The 21,810-nt window shown below is 42.4% G+C and overlaps 1 protein-coding gene across 1 annotated transcript; it reads right to left on the reverse strand.

Annotated features, from left to right (window-relative positions):
- Positions 1 to 5,123: 5,123 nt before the first annotated feature.
- Positions 5,124 to 14,680, reverse strand: AVPR1A (arginine vasopressin receptor 1A; the record flags this gene model as incomplete). Its single annotated transcript, XM_081331895.1, has 2 exons — positions 5,124 to 6,414; positions 13,690 to 14,680. 2 exons carry the CDS (start codon positions 14,678 to 14,680, stop codon positions 6,158 to 6,160), a joined length of 1,248 nt encoding a protein of 415 aa, XP_081188021.1. The 3' UTR covers positions 5,124 to 6,157.
- Positions 14,681 to 21,810: the final 7,130 nt, after the last annotated feature.

Genomic DNA, 21,810 nt, shown 5'->3' on the forward strand with positions numbered 1-21,810 from the left:
CCTTGAAGTAATACAGATAATTCTTGACTTACGGCTACAATTGAGTCCAACATTTCTCTTGCAAACTGAAATTAAGTGAATTTTGCCCCATTTTACAACCTTTCTTGCCACAGTTGTTAAGTGTATCACTGCAATTGTTAGGTTAGTAACATGGTTGTTAAGTTCATCGGCCTTTCTCATTGACTTTGCTTGTAAAGAAGATTGCAAAAGATGGTCATATCATCCTGGGACACTGCAATGGTCATAAATGAGTCAGTTGCCATGCGTCCAAATTTTGATCACATGACCATGGGGATGCTGTAATGGTTGTAAGTGTGAAGAATAGTCATAAGTCACTTTTTTCTGTGCAGTTGTAACTTTGAAGTCACAAAATGAACTGTTGTAAGTCAAGGACTACCTGTATATCTATACCATTTCAAAATAAAGATAAGGATTTGCATGATTGAATGTCATTCCTTGTAAATCCTCTTCATCATAATCTCTGCATTAGACTTCAGCTATATCAGAGGAAAATTTGAATTTATTCACACAAAAAAGCAAAGATTTTTAGAGCTAGTTAACAGTCAGTTATATGATTGTTCAAATGTAAAGATGACTCTGTATTGTAATGGTTCTTTGTCATGAAAATAAAATCTGCAATGAAAAAAAACCTGCCGTATTAAGATGGAAGGTCATTTTTAATGTAACATTATGTTTGTTGAGAAAGGCTGAGCGCCAAAGAATTGAGGCCTTTGAACTATGGTGCTGGAGAAGACTCCTGCGAGTCCCTTGGACTGCAAGGCGATCAAACCGGTCAGTCCTAGAGGAGATCAACCCTGACTGCTCTTTAGAAGGCCAGATCCTGAAGCTAAAACTCAAATACTTTGGCCACCTAATGAGAAGGAAGGACTCACTGGAGAAGAGCCTAATGCTGGGAAAGATTGAGGGCAATAGAAGAAGGGGACGACAGAGAATGAGGTGGCTGGATGGAGTCACTGAAGCAGTAGGTGTGAGCTTAGATGGACTCCAGAAGATGGTAGAGGACAGGAAGGCCTGGAGGAACATTGTCCATAGGGTCGCGATGGGTCGGACACGACTTCGCAACTAACAACAACAACATGTTTGTTGATCCCTGGGGAGGCTTTACTCTGCAATTCTATTCTGGCATTGATAACAAAATAGAAAGGTTGTTAAAAATAAATGAAGAATTACTGTGAATTTGTAACAAAAGCAGTTCTGGACTTTTTTTTCACAATAGGTTATAAATAATAGGTTACACGTTATTAAAAACTAATTGAGTTTTAAAATCCAGTTGACATGAAATAAATTTATTACTAAGTAGACTAATATAACAGAAATGACAATGTACATTGTGGGCAAATTTAAAGCATTCTTCAAGTGTTCTAAGCTCAAAAAATCTTTTAAATGTTTCAAGTGACTTAGATCAGCAGTCCCTAACTTTTGTGGCTTGGCGTCCCAGCTGGGGCGGGGGAGGGGAACCACGCTACTTGAGTAGCAAGCCAGCATGTGCACACACGCCAACCCACCTCTTGTGCAAGTTGAGCTGCACATGTGTGTGCGCGCTCCGGCCCACCACTTGCGTGGTCCAGTTCCAAATAGATCACGGCCCAGTAGTGGGCTGTGGCCCAGGGTCGGGGACCCCTCACCTAGATTCTAACAGAACAAAATTGATTATGGGCACCATATGTACAATGTAAATTGAAAGGGTTTGTCAATCAACCATTCACACAAAAATAAATAGGGATGACATCCATGCTGCATGCTACATATTACCTACTTAACTTGTAGAAAAATTGGCCAATAATGTTTTTATTTTATTTTTGCTTTAAAATCATCATAGCAAATAACCAAAATAACAATAAAGCACTTTTGCTATCAGTATCTGCATCAAACAACCTCAGAGCTTTCAGCAAAGAATTAAAATAGCAGGAAATAAATTCATTTAACACAAACTGGAACAAAGTAGATGTAGTCCTCCACTTACAAGAGTTCATTTAGTGACAGTTCAAAGTTACAACAGCACTAAAAAAAAGTGATTTACAACCATTTTTCACATTTACAAAGATTACAACATTCCTGTGGTCACATGATCAAAATTCAGATGCTTGGCGACTGACTGACATTTATGATAGTTGCAATGTTCTGGGGTCATGTGATCCCCTTTTATACCCTTCTGAGAAACAAAGTCAATGGGGAAGCCAGATTCACTTAACAACTGTGTGGCTAACTTAACAACTACAGTGATTCACTTAACAACTGTGACAAGGAAGATCGTAAAATGGGGTGAAACTCACTTAACAAATGTCTCATTTAGCAACAGAAATTTTGGGCTCAATTGTGATTGTAAGTTGAGGACTACCAGTAATAAGCAGAAAAAGAACAGTAAGTGGTTTGAAGTTTCTTTCTATTGCATATAAACAATATGTGCTTTTGGATGTGGCAGTCTGCCTGTAAAGCTCAATAAATGATCAAATGAACATACAGGCTTGGCACTTAATAACTTGCAACCTCAACAGCAAAGTTATCGTTTAATATACAAAAGTATTCAATGTATATTTTTAGATTGGGCAGTCTCTGAAAAATATTGCAAGAAAAAGCATAGGAGAAAAGGGGATAGGAATGTTACATTGTAACCCATGAATTCTAATATCCCAATAGCAACTAATTTTTTTAAAAAACTTATCTATTGGGCAAACAGAAGTTTTAATTAATGTCAGGGACTTACAGTTTGGTGTTTGATGAGATGGGTGGAAGAAGCCGGGGCTTCGGCTTCTTAGCTCAATGTTGTTCTGCCCAGTGACCCCAAGGGGTCAGAAAGTTTCCCTGGAGGGGCAACGAAGAAGGAGAGATTCCTCAGGAATCCGGACCAGATGGCAGTCGGTCCAGATGGACTGAAAAGCCCTCTAAAAGGACAGAGGAAAGACTGCCTGGTAAGCCCAGACAGCCCAAGTCGTCACCAGCTGGAAGAAAAGTGAGGAGCTGCGGCACTCCACTAAACAGCTGATTGTCAACAGCATGCTGAAACTGGGTGAGCCTGCTCTTTTTTCTTTTCCTTTTGGACCTAAAAATGTTGATCCCCTAATTGGGAAGAGCTATAAAGTAAAGACTGCAGAAGGACTAGGGAAGAAGAGAGTTGAAAGCAGCAAGCAACTACAGAAAGGGGAAGGATTTTAAGGAATATAAAAGAACTCTTAAAAATTGAACTTAGATTGACTCAAAGAGAAACTACTTAACCTACAGGATGTGAAAAATTATTTTAGATATAATTCCTAGGGTAAATAACCTATAAAGAACTTTAAAAGAAAAACTTTGTAATAATCTTTTAAAACCAGATATTGACAAACCAGTGTACGAGGACATCTAGTGGTGAAAGAAGATACTACAGTAACACTAAATAATAAAAGAATCTGAAAGTGTGACCTTGAAACAAACCTGGTGTAAACAAAGTGCCTTTGTGTGACTTTACAGGTGAAAAGCCTTTCTACAATTATATTTGTTGACTCTGGATATAACCAAAACAGAAATTACTCGGAGACAGCAGGCATTTTACATCTGAGACTCAACTGGAGGATTTGAATTTGGCCTAAAGCAGTTGGCTCATTCTTTTTGGCTGGATTTTAGCCTAAGATAGTTGGCTTTTTTCTTATTTCTTGTTTTATTTTGTTTTCTCTCCTTGAGATACTGAATTTAGTAGTTGGCTCCTTTTACGGTTTGGATTTTAGCCTAAGATAGTTGGCTGGAAAAATAAGTACATCAAATCTCACCAGACTTATGAAAAAGACTTCATCTGCGCCCTCTGTTGGAACATCTAGCCCAACAACCCAGGGATCTATTGAAACAATGTTGTAGGGTGAGAAAATAAGCACCACTCAAAATGAGATGCAAACCACATTAAAATTAATTCAAGAATCAATACAAAAAAATAATGAGACAAAAAGTAACTTTGATAAATTAAATGAATAAATCTCAGGTATAAAGACACAATTTGAAGTCCACCATCAAATGATTGTTAAAAATGAACAAAGAATTCAGAAAGTGGAAAATAAATCAATGATATTGACAAAAATGGAAATACTAATACAAGTAAATGAAAAATTAGAACAAGCAAACCAAAATCTAAAAGGAACAGTGGTGATCTTAGAAATGGAGAAAGTGGAACATTACTTAAGATTTCAAAATATTCCTGAAGACAGAGAAGAAAATATAGCAGTTATTATAGATCTCTTGGCAGAGGCTGTGAAAGCAGACAGAGCAGAGATGCAAGTGGAGATAGATGAAATATTTTGAATGAATTCAAGCCATGCAAGGAAATACAAACTACCCAGAGAAGTGCATGTAAGATTTATAAAGAAAACAACAAGAGATGAAATACTGAGAAAAGTTAGAGATGAGCCATTACAATACAAAAATAAAGAAATTGTGGTCTTAAAGCAGATACCCAAGAGAGTAAGAGATACTTGAAGACAATATCATTTCTTAAATAAAAAGCTAATTGAAAAAGGCATAAATTTCAGATGGTTAATGCCAGAAGGAATTTTAATCAACTGGAATAATACAAGATACCGATTGGATTCAGTTTGGAAAGCAGAAGATTTTGATGAAAGAAATCGAGCATTCTTAGATGAAGGAGTGCATCATCGACAAGAGGAGAGAAAAGACCAGAAAAAAATAGAAGAAGCAACTGAAGAAGTAATTATACAAACAGGAGAACAGAAAGAGAAATCTGATCAAGAGAGTGAAGGAACTGCCAGAGAACAGAGGACCACGAGATCGATAAGACCTAACTATAAATAGTTGAAATGGAGAAAGAAAACTGAATTTTTTCAGTGAATACAGATGGACTAAACTCCCCATCAAAAAGAAACATTTTTTTTAGAAAAGTACAGAAATTAAACATAATTTGTTTGCAAGAGACACATATAAAAAACCCAATATTATAAGCTATTGGAATACCCAAAAATTGGGAAACTTTATCATGCATCAGCATGACAGAAAAAAAGAGGTGTTGCTGTATATATTAAAGAGACAATAGATTCTAAAATGATCTATTCAGATGAAGAAAGAAGAATTGTGATGGGAGAAATATACTTACATCAAAAACAAACATCGTTAGTAATAATCTACGCACCAAGTAATAACCAGGAAGAATTCTATCAAAATCTCCATAGAAAAATAATAGAAATGGAGTACCAAAATATTTGTTTAGTAGGAGAATTTAATGTGATAGTGGATGGGACATTAGACTATAAAAGTAGTAAAACAGGAAAAACTGGAAGATTACTTAAGACCTTTTTTAATATGATAGAAGAAAGTGGAGTACAAGACATTTGGAGGGAAATTAATCCAGGAAAATTACAATATACATTTTATTCAAACAGTCAAAAATCCTGGTCCAGAATCGATATGATCTGGATGACCTGAACTGAGGATAAATATGTAGGAAATCGAGATAGAACCAGATACATGAGCAGATCACAACCCTTTAAAGGTGACGTGACATTTGGCAACTGTCTCATATTTATGATGTTTATGACAATGTCCCAGGATCATGTGATCACCTTTTGCAACTTTCTGAAAGTAAAATCAATGGGGAAGCCAGATTCACTTAATAACCCTGTTACTAACTTAACAATTGCAGTGATTCATTTAACAACTGTGGCAAGAAAGGTTGTAAAATGGGGCAAAATATTCACTTAACAATTATCTCACTTAGCAACATAAATTTTGGGCTTAATTGCGGTTATAAGTCAAGGACTATGTATAAATGGCTGATCCTTGAGATACTGTAGGTAATTTAGTCATTTTTTGAAAGACCAGGATGTTCCTCAGCAAGACTTTTGAGGGGCCTGAGCAAATATTTTTACAGAGTGGTAGCCATTACTTCATAGAATGCTGTACCTCATTAAGAATTAATGCCAAGTTTTATAATTGTCTGGAAAAAATTGCATGTTATCTGATTTTCCATCAATATCACTGACTACGTATTTGCTTACCTTTTTACATAATAATTTGTAGCCTTCATTAACATAAAATGGTAATTTTGAAGCAATTAATTACTTTATTGACCATATGATACCTGGTAGCTAAAGTGCTGTTTTGGCACTCAAAAATATATGAGTATTTTATCAATGGTCTAGAAATTGAAATGGTTAATAAATCATGATAAATCTGATGATTCTTTCCATGTATCCAAACTATTTGTTGGACTTATGTTATTAGTGAAAGAAGTCTGTCTCCTGCTAATGCTCTCAGTATCTTCTTTATTCAATCTTCGTTTAATCTTTTGACAACACAAGAAACCCTGCATAAAGTCTTGAAGGAGGTGCCCACTGAAAAACATGTAGATCCATGGATTGCAGCAACTGTTCAAGCAGGCCAAAAGGGCAGTCACTGTAACTGCAACATCCTCTGAATCTGTTGAGAAAAAGTAGAGCACTGTTTAGCAAAGATCTACAATTTAGTATGCTAATATTTCTTTAACAGCAAGATCTAAGGAAAATCTGCATTAAGTTTTGTAAGTTTATAATTCTGTATTACATTTTCAAAGGTAAACAGGTATTTGTACTTTATTCAACATATTCCTTTAGTAGAATTGCCCTAATAACCTCAATATGTCCATCTTATGCTTCTGGCTGCAATTTATATTTATATTTTATTAAATTTATATACCGCCCTTTCCCGAAGGACTCAGGGCGGTTTACAGGGCATTTAAAACAACCAGTACAAAAGTTAAAAACAAATTAAAAAAGATTAAATCATCCCTAAAATTAAAAAAACCCAGTTAAAAATTCTCAGCCTGGGCCGGAGAGCTCAAAGAGCCAGGTCTTCAGGTCCCGGCGAAATGTGCGAAGGTCGGGGGCAGTCCTAAGCTCCACGGTCAACTGGTTCCAGAGGGCAGGCGCACCCACAGAGAAGGCCCTTTTATCGGCGGCACCCTGAGAAGACCCTCCCTGTGGGAGCGCACTGGACGAAGGGAGCTTGATGCCAGCAGCAGGTGTTCCCTCAGATATCCCGGACCCAAGCCATTCAGGGCTTTATAGGTCATCGCCAGCACCTTGAATCTCAGCCAGAGGGCAACCGGAAGCCAATGCAGCTCGCGGAGTAGAGGTGTTACATGGGAGTATCGGGAAACCCCCATCACAACTCGCGCGGCCGCATTCTGCACCAGCTGAAGCCTCCGAGTGGTCCTCAAGGGCAGCCCCATGTAGAGAGCATTGCAGTAGTCTAGACGAGCGCATGAGTGACTGTGCGTAGGGCATCCCGGTCCAGATAGGGTCGCAACTGGCGCACCAGGCAAACCTGGGCAAAAGCCCCCCTGGTCACAGCTCCTATATGATCTTCAAAATTGAGCCATGAATCCCTATCAACGGGGGGTAACACCTCACCCCCCATCGTTAAAGGTGGAATAATCTGGTTAGCCCAAGATGCCGATACGCACAGCCACTCAGTCTTGGCGGGATTGAGACGAAGCCTGTTTCTCCCCATCCAGACCTGAACCGCCTCCAGGCAACGGGACATCACGGTGAGGGCATCGCTGGGTTGGTTCGGGGTGGAGAAAAACAGTTGGGTATCATCAGTGTACTGATGATACCCCACCCCGAAACCACGAATGATCTCACCCAGCGGCTTCATGTAGATGTTGAACAGGAGGGGAGAGAGAACCGACCCCTGAGGAACTCCACAAGCGAGAGGCCTCGGGGTGGATCTCTGCCCTCCAGTCAACACCGACTGCAAGCGGCCCAGGAGATAGGAGAACCACCATAAAACAGTGCCTCCCACTCCCAACCCCCTGAGACGCCGCAGAAGGATACCATGGTCGATGGTATCGAAAGCCGCTGAGAGATCTAATAGGACTAGGACAGAGGAGCAACCCCTGTCCCGAGCCCACCAGAGATCATTCACCAGTGCGACCAATGCCATCTCCGTGCTGTGCCCGGGCCTGAAACCCGATTGGTACGGGTCGAGATAATCAGTTTCCTCCAGGAACAGAGGAAGCTGATGCGCCACCACACTCTCAACAACATTCGCCAAAAAGCGAAGGTTGGAGACTGGATGATAGTTATTTAAAACAGCCGGGTCCAGGACAGGCTTCTTGAGAAGGGGTCTCACCACCGCCTCCTTCAAGGCGGCGGGGAAGACATCCTCCTTCAAAGAAGCAGTTATTACTGCCTGGAACCAGCCTTGTGTCCCTTCCCGAGCCGCATAAACCAGCCAGGAGGGGCACGGATCCAACAAACAGGTGGTGGAGCTCAGCCTCCCCATAATCCTGTCCACATCATCAGGGGAAACAGGATCGAACTCAGTCCAGATAACATGCTCAAGACCGCCCGATTCCTCCACGTCAGACTCCGCCCAGTCAGAGTCCAAGCCGCCCCGGATCTGAGCGATTTTGTCTGTCAGATGATGACTAAACTCCTCGACCCATCCCTGTAAGGGATCCTCCCTCACCTCCTGATTAAGAAGAGAGCGAGTCACCCTAAACAGGGCGGCCGGGTGATTATCTGTGGACGCGATGAGGGCAGCGAAGTAATTAGCCCTCGCCGTCCTCATCGCAGCAAGATAAGACCTTATAAAGGTTCTTAGCTGCAATCGGTCAGATTCGGAATGGCTGGACCTCCAACCGCTCTCTAGACCCCGTCTCCGACGCTTCATCTCCCGGAGCTCCGCAGAAAACCATGGAGCCCAACGGGATCTGCGCCGGGTCAGAGGTCGCAAGGGTACAACACAGTTGAGTGCCTCAGTGGCCGCCTTTTTCCAGGCATCCACCAAGGCATCAACTGGGCTGTGAGTGAGGGCGATAGGTACAGACCCAAGCACCATCTGGAACCGTTCCGGGTCCATTAGGTGCCTGGGGTGGAACCATTTAGTTGGTTCCGCCGCCTAGCGGCGGGGGGTGGCATAATGGAAGACCAGCCGCAGGAGATGATGGTCGGACCATGACAGGGGAATAACGTCTGGTAAACCCCCTCCTAAATCATCCAACCACTGTCCAGATAGGAACACCAAGTCGAGAGTGTGACCCCCCACATGAGTCAGGCCTTGAATTACCTGGGTCAGGTCCATGGCCGTCATGGAAGCCATGAACTCCTGAGCTAACTCCGATGGCCCTCCCAGGGAAGGCAGGTTGAAGTCACCCAGCACTATAAGCCTGGGGAACTCCACTGCCAACCCTGAGAGGGTGTCGAGCAGCTCAGTCAGAGCTGTTGCCACACAGCTGGGCGCCAGGTATGTAAGCAACAAGCTCATCTGAACCCGAGAACCACATCTCAAGAGGAGGGACTCACTCCCGCAATCTGGACAATGGCGGTCTCCCGCGGACATAAAGTCTCCCTGATAACCACCGCCACCCCACCGCCCCTACCCTGAGCCCGTGGCTGGTGTAGCACATGGAAACCTGGGGGGCATAACTCAGTCAGAGGGACCCCTCCCTCCGAGCCCAACCAGGTTTCCGTAATGCATGCCAGATCCGCGCGTTCCTCCTCGATCAAGTCACGAATGAGGGGAGCCTTATTAACAATGGATCTGGCATTAAAATACACCAGCCTAAGCTCAGGGGCCTGATCACTCTCACCCCCGGGCAAAAGGGTGCTAGCCGGAGGGTCGGAGCGCGTCACCGCTTGCAAGCAGCGGGGGCGCGATCCCAGATGTTGATACGGCCCTCCGTGCACACACCTGCTGCCATTCCCTATCGTCGTGGGGATTTGAAGCCCCACCCCAACACATCCAGAACCAGCCGCTTCTGACCCAAACCGCCGGGACCCCAAACCGGCCCAGACTGAGTGCCGGTTAATAATTCCCTCCCCTCCCTCACCCTCTGTAACCTATTAAAATAACCGGCTAAAAAGTGAATCAGAGGCCTCTTAATACATCTCCACTCGAGGCCCCTATCTAAGCCCAGCCATCTCTCGGGGTCCCAACAATTGGGCCCGTCATTAAGGGGAGTGTAGAAAAGGGCAGCGGGTCGAACCCAGGAGGGAGAAACCCCCCCTGGGGGCATACGTCGGCTCCAGAATAGTACAAGGGAGCCATGCAATAATAAAAGATGTCCGCATAGGGTTGATGTTAATAATGGGTGGATCAATGGTATTCATAGCAAAAGTCCAGTAGATGTATCCCAGTCCAATTAGTCCAACTCAGCTCTCACCTGGGTGGAACTCAGAGAAAGAGACCCCAACCGTCCTCTCACTACGGCTGAGGTATCTAGCCTGTCATGGACAAAATGAGGAATCCCAGGGTAAACCTACCCCAACTGGTCTCTCACACCAGTGGGGCGGTTGATGAACAATCCCAGACCGTCCTCCCACCACGGTCCAGTCCCAGGTCCAGTCCGGAAAATTAATGGGAAGCACTAGCCCCCACCGGGCATTAAAGCGTAATCCTGGCCGATCTTTGGGCCATAGTAATGCCTGCCAGCCAGCATAGGGAGAAGGGCCAGGCCACGCCGATCTTCAGGCCGCCGGCCAATTACCGCCATTCCAGGGAGGGGAGGCAAAAACATCCCCCCTACAAACACAGTACAATAACCAAAAGGCAGTTCCATCCCCAAATCCAGGCATCCACCGGCATTAAGCTGGGATACTAGACAAATTGCCTCTCTGAAGCTACTTGTCCCATCAGTTCTGGCAGGAAGGGCACATTCTGGGCCCTGCTGAATCAAGTAAGTCATTTTGAAGGACCAGGGATGGCTTCTTTGTTACAGCATTTGGCCTTTGGGCCACCATTCCACCCAAGATCAGACTGAGGCCATCCCTGCTAGCCCTCCCTATTCTCCTCCCAGGAATAGGGTTCTTACTCTGTTGCCTACCCAGAGTTGCTTTGTTAGATGAGTGGCCGTATAAATTCAATAAACAAAACAAATAAATAAAATTACTAAGCTACTGGACCATATTGTATTGCCCATCACAACAGATTTACACACATATTGTTTTTGTCTTACCTATGTCTTGTTCCTTTCACTATACTTTTATTTTAGTTATGGTTAAGAACAGGTTACTTTGATTTACAATTATAACTCTCTTTATAAAAAGTTCAGGACTCTGTCATTTATTTTATCTCTTTGTGGCTTGTTCATATAGTACAGTTTACATTTATAACACAGACACAGATCAGCTTAAAAATTTTTTACAGAAAATATCAGGGCTACTATGATGACCAAGATGACTACCAAAAACATATGCTGCTGAGAAGAAGGAAGCAACCATAATTTCCATCTTCAGTGTAACTGAGATGGCCTCCAGGGAACTAACATTAAGGATTCTGTGGCCAAGCTTGCTTAGAGGACAGGAACTTCCTCTAAGAACACAAGACTCAGTGCCATTTTTAAAAAAAATAAAAAAGATTCTCCATCTTTCAGTTAATAATTTGCAAGTCAGCTAGCCATAGGCAAATTTGGGATGAACTAGCTAAAATAGACATGATATTGTATATCACCACAAACAAATAACAATGGCTGTCCATAAACTGAAAATTAACGAATCATTTGAATTTATTCTAGAACAGAACAGTTCAGACTATAAAATTGCTGTACTGTCTTATGTTGCTTATAGTAACAAACTCAGTATTGGTATAGTACGTGGTCATTTAGAAAGCAAATATGCCTTGTGGCATCTCTTACTGTAAAATCAAATGGAAATGCAAGACAGAGAAGTTGAAGTCTTTCTTTGGAGCAGAATGGTGAAAATGGCATTTGTGAATGAGATGACAATGAACTTTCCAGTTTTGCTATTTTTTTGTGGGAGATTAGAACAAAACAATGAAGAGGAAAATGGTCACACAGATACTGGATATTTTTTCATTAATTTTGATGGAGAAACTATTTCATCAACTTAAAGGGCAGATTTCTTATTAAATACAAAAGTTGCATTCAACTGGCTGGCCGTGATTGCTTGTTAAATTTTCAGCATTTCTACAAGTTGAATCTATGTAGCCAAAAATAAACCCCAGTGAATCCAACAGAGTTTAGTCTCAGTTAACTTGCACAGGGGTACCATCCTATCATCCTGTCTGATACAGTGTAGGCTTCTATTGGATGTATATTTCCAGGCAGAATTTTTTTTTATATACAATGGCAGTTATATGCATCAGTATATGACAATGAAAAATGTTTAATACATATTCCTGCTTTAAAATCTACACAAGTCGCCAGCCAACAGAAGATGCCCTCCTCTACTCATCCTGAGCCCTGGCAAACGTGAATTCCACTCGTATTTTGTTGCTTCACGTTTTCTGGCTTAAGCATTGCTCTCTGGATTGCCTGATACCTTTTACTTTTTGTAGGCAGCTTGATTAGCTATTGAGCAAAGGAACAGCAAAATCCCCTCAACTGTTTGCTCCTCTGCTGGTCTCTGATCTAGGCTGCTGTTGTATGGTATTCCACTAGCATGGCAGGGCTATAACGTTTGCCTGGTGTGCTGAAGATTAATGGCTCAAAACCGGGCTTTTAAAATTACTGTTTGTGTTTTTCTGAGATACTCACTTTTTAGTTGAGCATATTTTTTTTTTAAAAGGAGCCTACCAGTGAACCAGTGAAATGCTGGAAGAATGTTCTTTTCTACCCAGCTGCCAAATGACGCAGCTAAATAAATTCCGCAAGGTGACTTTTTGCAGTAATATTCATTTGGGCTGAGGACTGGAATGAAATCTTTCTAGGATGAAATCCTTCAAGGAATGGCAAAAATCATGAAACAGTACTTAGCTCCTTCAAAAAAGCAGTTGAGTGGTGAGACAAATATAAACCTATATAACATATGTATATATAAACTTTCCTGCTGTTTCAAAACAAGACATTCTTAATGTCACACCAATGTTGCTGAGGGAGTTGTACAATAGCTATATCAGACATTGTACCAAACTGGGAAAGTGCAAGAAAGATTTTTATTTTTTATTTTAAAGCTGCTTGTTCTGCCTGCTTCTATGTACATTTTGATGCTTTAACTTTGTATATGTGGATTTAATTTGCATATGGTTTTATATGAGCCGGTATACATATGCAGTGGGTTAGGACACTGAGCTTGTCGATCAGAAGGTTGGCAGTTTGGCGGGTCGAATCCCGAGTGCTGCGTAACAGTGAGCGCCTGTTATGCGTCCCAGCTTCTGCCAACCCAGCAGTTCGAAAGCACGTAAAAATGCAAGTAGAAAAATAGGAACCACTACGGTGGGAAGGTAACAGCGTTCCGTGCGCCTTTGGCATCTAGTCATGCCGGCCACATGACCACAGAGACGTCCTTGGACAAGCCCTGGCTCTTTGGCTTTGAAACGGAGATGAGCACCGGTCCCTAGAGTCGGAAACGACTAGCACGCATGTGCGGGGGAACCTTTACCTTTACACATATGCAAGTATATATGTCCACGGAAAAGAAAGCAGCTGCAATTGCTTTCCTGGCACAGAAAGTTGGAAGGGCGATAGAGCAGGATAATTGTTTAGGAGAGGGGAGAGACAGAGGACAGAGGAAGAGGAACAATGGTACCTGGCTGCTCCCAAAGTCTCCCAATTTGGGCAGAATTTTCTTACACTGGATTAAAATCCAGCTAGCATCAGCACAGCTTAAAAGAAGAACAGCTTAAAAGTGCAGTGCAGCTATGTTTTAAGTGCCCTGTAAGCGCCCAAGCGAATGATTTTTGTCTGGAAGTCATATGCCAGGGAGCCAGATACTAGGGAGGATCAGTAGCTGATCTGACCACAGCACCTACCCTGCCAGGAGGCGTGGTCGTCCCAGACGGAACGCATCTGTACAGAGAAGAAAGGGGCCCAACACACAATATAAGCCAAAACGATCACGAAGGTCATCTTGACGGTGCGGATCTTAGCGCGGGAGATACTTTTGACGCTGCTGACATAAGGCGTGAAGAGCAGTCCCTTGCGCAGGGCGCCCTCGCGTGGCGGAGCTCTCTCTCGCTTCTGCCGCCGCGTCTTGTCCCGGACGTTGCTCCAGATACGGTAACAGATAAAGCCGTAGCAGGTGGCCAGGATGAGGACGGGCGCCACGAAGATACTGCCGGTTATCCAAGTGATGTAGGCGCGAGCCCCCCAGGGCTTGATGAAGGACGCCCAGCAGTCATAGACCTGCGAGCCGCTCTCCACCTCGCTGAGGGAGAAGATGAAGTACTGGGGCACGCTGAGCAAGAAGCTGAGCGCCCAGGCGGCCGCGATCATGCAGCGCGAGCGCTTGCTCGGCTGCTGCAGCGTCTTGAGCGGGTGGCACACGGCGATGTACCGATCGGCCGTCATCACCACTAACATGTACGCCGAGGCGAACATGCCGAAGACCTGCAGGTGTTTCACCACGCGGCAGAGCCCGTCCGGCCCATGGAAGCGGTGCGTGACTTCCCAGCAAAGTTGGGGCAAGATCTGAAAGAAGGCTACCGCCAGGTCAGCCAGGCTCAAATGCAGGATGAAAAGATGCATGCGGGATGCCTTTTTGCGCGGCGTGTGGTGCAGCGCTAGCAGCACGAAAACGTTGCCCAACACAGCTAAGGCGAAGGTCAGACCCAGCACAGCGATCTCCAGCTTGGCCAGCTCTTCGTCCCGCCCGTAGGGGTCTCTGCTTCCGTTGGCTTTGCTCTCTGACCACGGCGCCTCCACGCTGCCCCCGGAGCCGTCTATCTTCCCGAGCGGGCCCCGGCTCCAGTTCCACGCAGGCGTCGTCCAAGCGGAGCCGCTGGGACGGTTGTTGAACGGCATGGCGTCGCTTTGCTTTTGAATTCTCTCGGTGCACTTTCCTGCCTTTACTTTTCAGGCGCGAGAGTCCTCTTCGCGCCTGGCGAAAATCGATGCGCCTCTTTTCCTGGCAGTGCTGTTGCGCTGCTCTTGAACCTCGGTTCCTGACCAGGGAAAAATAGGCGGAGGAATAGAAAAGAGTAGAGTGAGTCTTTCTACGCCTGGAATGAACCAGCGCAATTATTACCACGCCTCGCTTCCTTCCTGTCTCCTGTATCCCACGCGCTCCCGGCTTCACTCCTGCGCCTAAGCTGCGCCCGGGCGCTCTTCTGTCGTTCGCCTCTTTGATTTTGTTTTTCCTCCAAGCTCCCTTGGAATGCGATCTAATCCCTCCTCCTACTCTCCCGAGTGGCTTCCCCCTCGGTCGAGTCTTTCCACATTAGAGCCCCCTCTCTGGTTCTCTCAAACAAAGCCCTCCTCATTGTGCCGTCGGGGAGTCTTCACCAAAAGCGATCTGCGTTTCCTGATCGCTTAGCCCTGATTTGTCTGGACGTCTACATCTAAACCCACTAATTGGTCGGTTTGGTATACAAAGTGTGAACAGAGGAACACGGGGAGTTGTCCCACTGATAGTTCCTTGGTCCATGCAGCTCACTATTGATGATGCAGCCCAGTCAATTCTATCAACATGGCAACACCTGTTTCACATGCCCTTTTCCTTTCTATTCGGAGATTCCACAGCCTGAGGCTGGAACTTTCTCCCAAAAAGAGTGACAAAAGGTAGTGTATTTATCAACTAGATCTCATAATTAATGTGCAAGTTAATACAATACTTGAGATAATTGCAACAAGTGGTCATTGCAAGCAAATTTAGCATCTTGGCTACCCCCCCAAGGTAATTTTAAAAAATCCCTAGAAGTGACACTTGATCATGCTGGTCCCAGTAGGGTTTGTGTTTCTTATAACATTGTCCTTTCTTCTAAAACAATTTATGAGATCCAAATTTCATTCTGTTATCTATAAATGATGTAGAGCACCGTATAATCTTTTCATATCATAATTTAGAAAGTGGATGGCAACAAAAACAAAGTCTGTTTTCCAGTAATAATGATTTTTTAGGATTGAAATACATTTAAAAGCCAAACTGCAGACATTCATGATACATCTTTTTAAAATCAGACAGGTGGATGGAGGGGTCTTTCTGACATACCAAAATATGCAAACAAGCTGAAGAACAAGGGGAAAGAGTCGGATGTGAAGGAAGATCAAGGGTTCTGCTAATCTAAAGTCCCCCTCAGCTCTATAAAAACCATCCAAACTAAGTAGCAGCATCACTTTCGCTGAGTATGGGTGTGTTATACTAATTTCTTATATATATAACTTATAACTTATAACAACAACAACTTTATTGATTAGCCCTTGGGCCATATCAAAGTACAAAGTTCCAGCAACAAACCGTCACCGAAACTAGATAAAAACAATCCGAAATAGAATTTGATAAAATACAATTTAAAATGGAATTAAAATACAATTTAAGTTAAAATAGTAATAAAATACAAATTTAAGATATAGATAAAATATGGTAACATTATATTTCGGAGTCGCCCTTACAATCTACCCCAATCAGTCCCACATATGCAGATCTTAACTGGATCATTTTGTTTAAATACTGTGCTACGTTGAATGTTCTTTTCAAGTTCTGGCCGGACATAAGGTAAGTTATTTTAATATGGGGATCCCAATGGGTCATTTGTTTGGTATATAGACCAAGATACCTGTCTCGCACCCTCTTATACAAACAACAGTCAAATAGGATGTGAGCCAGGTCCTCTACCTCTGCCGCTCCGCAAATGCAGAGACGCTCATTGTACGGTATAGCATGAAATCTCCCATATCTGACCATTGTATCAAGCTGTTCGAATCTTGCTCTCGTAAATATCTCCCTAAGATGTTTTGGGAGTTGTGACTTCAAATAACTGTCCACTTGAAAAGTACATTTGTATTTACTCAGCCATTTCAAGTTACCCACCTTACTAAGGATAGCTATATCAGTTTGTGCTTCTATATCCTTAATTCTTTGGGCAACTCTTTTTTTAGATTGTTCTCCTGTTACGCAAGAAACAGGAAGGCCACAGCTTCTTACAAAATTTGTTAGTTTGGTGATCCAGGAGATTTGTGATTGCAGTTTTATTTGCTCTAGTAGGCATAATTTGGGGAGTCTATCAGTCTCCATTTCATTAACTTTGCACCAGTAGTTATAAGCTCTAATTTTAGATAATGCCTGAATTGTATGAATTCCCAATTCAGCTCTAACTGCTGCAGCAGATGTTCTTGGGTCTACACCCAAAATACATCTCAGATGCTGGGACTGTGTTTGTTCTAAAGCTGTGGTTGAATAAAGACCCCAAATTTCTGCTCCATACAAGAGCATTGTCGTAACCTTAGCCTTATAAACTTTGAGTAGTGGAGCTAGGGACCCTGGGTAACTATGGTTCTTTAGTTTGAGCAATAAATTCAAACGGGCTTTTGCTCTAAATGTACTTCGTTGATGATGGCAGGCCCAAGATCCAGTCTTGGAAAAAGTTACTCCCAAATATACAAAGGTATTAACCTGCTCAATTGGTTCACCATCTAATTGCCACTTATGTCTTTGATGGTTTCTTCCAAACACCATTATTTTCGATTTGGATTTGCTAATAATTAGGGAGTTATCCTGGCAATAAGAGCTGAATCTTCTTAATAGCCTACGTAATCCTACTTGTGAGTATGATAATAAAATCATATCATCAGCATAAAGCAAGCTGTTACAGTAAGTATTTAGGATCATCGGCATGTGTACCATGGTATCCTTCATTAACCCTGGCAAGTCATTGATGTATAAATTAAATAATAATGGGGCCTTATAACTTATAACTAATTTCTTCACTAAACAGACTGCTTTTTTCCTAAGGTGGAAAGGAAACCTTACTGAATTTCTGCTTCACTTGTTTTCCCGCTGAAAATGTCCACTCTTTCACATGAGGAAGATCTTAGGAATTTAACAATACCATGTTGTGTTTTAATAGAAAATATTTGCTTTGTCTCCAGAAGATGGTAGAGGACAGGAAGGCCTGGAGGAACGTTGTCCATAGGGTCGCGGACACGACTTCGCAGCTAACAACAACAGAAGCAGTTGGCTCCTTTCATGGTTGGATTATAGCTTAAGGCAGTTGCCTTTTTTTTTCCTTTTGCTTTTTCGCCTTGTGGATTTATAAAACTCACTCAACTGAAAAATGAGTGTGCCAAATCTCACTAAACTTATGAAAAAAAAATTCTTCGCAGCTAACAACAACAACATTTGCTTTGTGGGTGTTAATCGTTTAAAGAGCACAATTTAAGAAATATAAACTTTTATTCAATTTGAATAAATGTTTATTAAAGGATATTATCAGTGGTGGGATTAAAATATGTGAACAACTGGTTCTCAGTGTGGATGCCGCTTCGAGAAGTCCATTCTGGGCCTGGGCAATAAAAAAATTAGTTACTGGTTCTGCTGAAGTGGTGCGAACCAGCTGAATCCCACCACTGGATAATATCTATTTAATTAAAAAGAAATTAACTGTTTAAAATTACCTTAAAAACTAGAATGACAGAAAGAGATCTTAATCACATTTGCATGTTTACCTATCAAAATAATGTAGTTAGATAATAAGCAATTCCTGCCCGTAGCCAATTAATATAAATATGAAATTGACATATCCATCAAAGCATTTACTTTGGGGCTTCCCGATCATTTAAAAATGACAGCATTTGTGAGATACATTAAGATTATATAGCTGTGGAACTCTATATTGATTCTATATTTGTATACTTCTGCTAACAAAAATTGGCAGACCCATTAAAATTTATTTATTTATTTTTATTTTATTTTAATCCCATTTATATCCCGCCCTTCTCCGAAGACTCAGGGCGGCTTACAATTTAAGCACAAACCAATGTGCTTAGCAATAGCCTTCATTCTATGTATATGCCTGCTTATTAGGGCTTTCCCACCCCAAGCGGCATCATTACAAAGTCAGCTTAATTGCCCCCAACAATCTGGCTCCTCATTTTACCTACCTCGGAAGGATGGAAGGCTGAGTCAACCTTGAGCCTGGTGGGATGCGAACCTGCACTAATTGCAGGCAGCTGGTGTTACTTAAGGAGGCATTAGCCCACTGCTCCACCAAGGCTCCAGGAACCAGGGTAAAGTATAGTACAAGCAAAATCTTCAGAAAGAAAAATAAAGATGGAAAAATGAAGATAGAATTAAGAGAGAGCCTATAGAAAGGCAACATACTGACAATTCATCTAAAGTCCACTGGATAAAATGAATTAACTGGATATAATGTAAGACAGAGAATTGCAGGGAACCAGATTGCATAGAATTTTAATAAATTGTTAAGAATTGTTTAAGGTAGCATGTAAGAATATAAACAATTCCAAACAGTAGGTTTTTTTTGTAAAATTAGGTGTTCAGATTTGATAAATTCAATATTTCTAGATATTGAGGAAGTCCTTTAGGTATAGCTCCAAGGCTTCAATCACAATTGGTATAACAATGGATTTCATTTTCTATAAGTGCTCAGTTTCAATTTACAAATCCCAGTATTGTGTAATTTTTTCCCCATTGTTTTTCCTCAGTCCTGGCATCACCTGGAATAGCAACATCAGTGAATCAGACTTACTTCTTTTCAATAACTGTCACATTAGGCCTGTTATGAACAAGATATCTGTCTGTTTGATCTTAAAATCCCATAAGATCTTAACCCACTCATTTTCCCAAACCCCCTAAAGTTTATGGTCCTAGTAGTTTTTACTGAATTCAAATCCAAACTTCTGGCAAACTTTCCAATGAATAGTTCTGGCAGCTCAGTTATGATGAGGCTTGTAGTCAGTTTATGAAATGTTGTTTCAGGTACTGATCAAACAACTGGTCAGTTGTTTCATCCTTTTTTACTACAAAGCTGACACTGACTGTTGTTGATTACAAGTTGAATTTTCACCTTCATGCAATTTGTTGTCAATGTAGTTCTTGATCTACTAAAAGTCTTCAGTTTCATTCTTTAACACTCCCAGTATTAACCAACTCCATATGGGGTTTTTTAAACAGCCTTTCCTTCCAGTGGCATAGCGTGGTGGGTGCAGGGGGGGCCGGCCGCACCGGGCGCAACATCTGGGGGGGCCCGCTCGCACTCGCAGCTCTCTGCCCCTGCCTGGCTCACTCACTCTCTCTCACTGCAGTGCTGGCTGTGCGAATCCGAGCCGAGCCGCCGGGTCGCCGCCCACTGTGGAGGGGGGGTGCCAGGCATGCGGTGCGGTGCGGAGAGAGAGCGAGGGACTATCTGGGGGCGCAAATTACTTGCCTTGCCCCAGGTGCTGACAACCGACGCTACGCCACTGTTTCCTTCTACTGTATATGCTTCAATTATTGTTCATGCATTGGCTGGTTCTTCAAATTAACAAGTTTTCAGTTGTTTTCAGTCTTCCACATTGTTGTTTTCAAGAGTTTTCCTTGACTGACTTTCTTGGTGTTCCTTCATATACTCATTCAGGCCATGCTTTTCTTCCTACACAGTTTGTTTATTTCATTTTTAGTAATCTTCTATCATCTTCAACTCTTGGCAACTATAGCTGATCAATATGATTTGGGGGATGTAAAGCACAGTGCATTGTTATTAGTTTTCTTGTCTTCCAATCCAAATTATCAAGTTCCATCTGTCCAGTCAGCTATTTCTGCTATATATCAAGTAACAGGGGCTACCCAGGTATTAATTGCTTTAATGTTTACATCATTTAGTTTTGATTTTAAAATTTTCCAAACTGTGTGATATATTTGCTAGAAATATTTTCTTTGATTTGATTCGGTAATAAGTTGGAAGCTTCAAAATTCTCAAATATTTGTAGCCTTCTTCTGGTGCTGCTGCCTTTATGGTGCTTATTGCTCTTTACCTCATCCAGCCATTGGTCTCTCTGTATGATCCACCTCATCACCGTCTACAGGTAGAAACTTAAAACTGCAAAGTCTGTGGTAAGAACGGTGAAGTGTTGGACTTAGAAGGAAAAGTTAGAGCTTTAGGTTTGCTTCGATTGCACAGACTGGAGTGTTTTTGAAGATGCGGACTTGGATGAATTTACTGATACTGTGACATCATGTTAGCTTTTGTGAGGACATGTGTGTGCCTACCAAGAGCTTGCATATATATAACAACTATAAACCCTGGTTTATAGCTAAGCTCAAGCAGCTTTGTCATGCCAATGAGAAGGCCTACAGCAGGGGTGTCAAACTCGTAACATCACATGACATGTCGCAATGTATCGCAACTTTTTTGCCATTGCCAGCAATGGGGTGAGCGCGGTTTCGCTGTGATGCATCTAACCCACGGGCCAGCAGTTTGACACCCCTGGCCTACAGGAAAGAAGGTAGGATCTGGTACAGTCAGGCCAGGAATGCATTAACAAGGGAGATCAGAGTATCAAAGCGAAACTACTCTGAAAAGCTAACAAATCATTTCTCAGCTAATAAATCTGCAGCTGTGTGGAGAAGCCTGAAGAACATCATTGGCCACAGCAGATCTCCCTTACTGAAGAGAATTGTCAACTGGCAGATGACCTGAATATGTTCTGTTGCAGGTTTGAGAGGAGATCACCATCATCTACCATTACGTACCCACCTCAGATACCAACAGTAGGTAGTTCTCCTACACCTATATCAATCCCTCCAGGTCCTCCACCTCTGGTACTCCTAGAAAAAAGTTGTGTGAAAGCTATTTCATAGGCAAAAGATCATAGGCAAAAGCTCCAGGTTGACTGAATGATTCCTACTTGCTCTCACTTAGATTTTTAATAAATCAAGGAGATATGTTATATCCCTTCTTCTTTAAATGGTCTGCCATCATCCTGGTTCCTAAGAAATCTTCCATCAGGGAGCTGAATGACTATAGACCAGTTGTTCTGACATTTGTAGTCATGAAGACCTTTGGGAGGTTAGTGCTGTCCTACTTGAAAGTCATCACAGATCCGCTGAGCAGTTTGCCTACCAAGCAAATAGGTCAGCAGACAATGCTGTCAATATTTCTGTCATGGTTCTGATAGATGAAACCAATTAAAAGAACTTCAAGGCAAGAGTTTCTTCC

Source organism: Vipera berus (assembly GCF_964194415.1).
Source record: "Vipera berus genome assembly, chromosome: 6".
NCBI classification, from domain to species: domain Eukaryota; kingdom Metazoa; phylum Chordata; class Lepidosauria; order Squamata; family Viperidae; genus Vipera; species Vipera berus.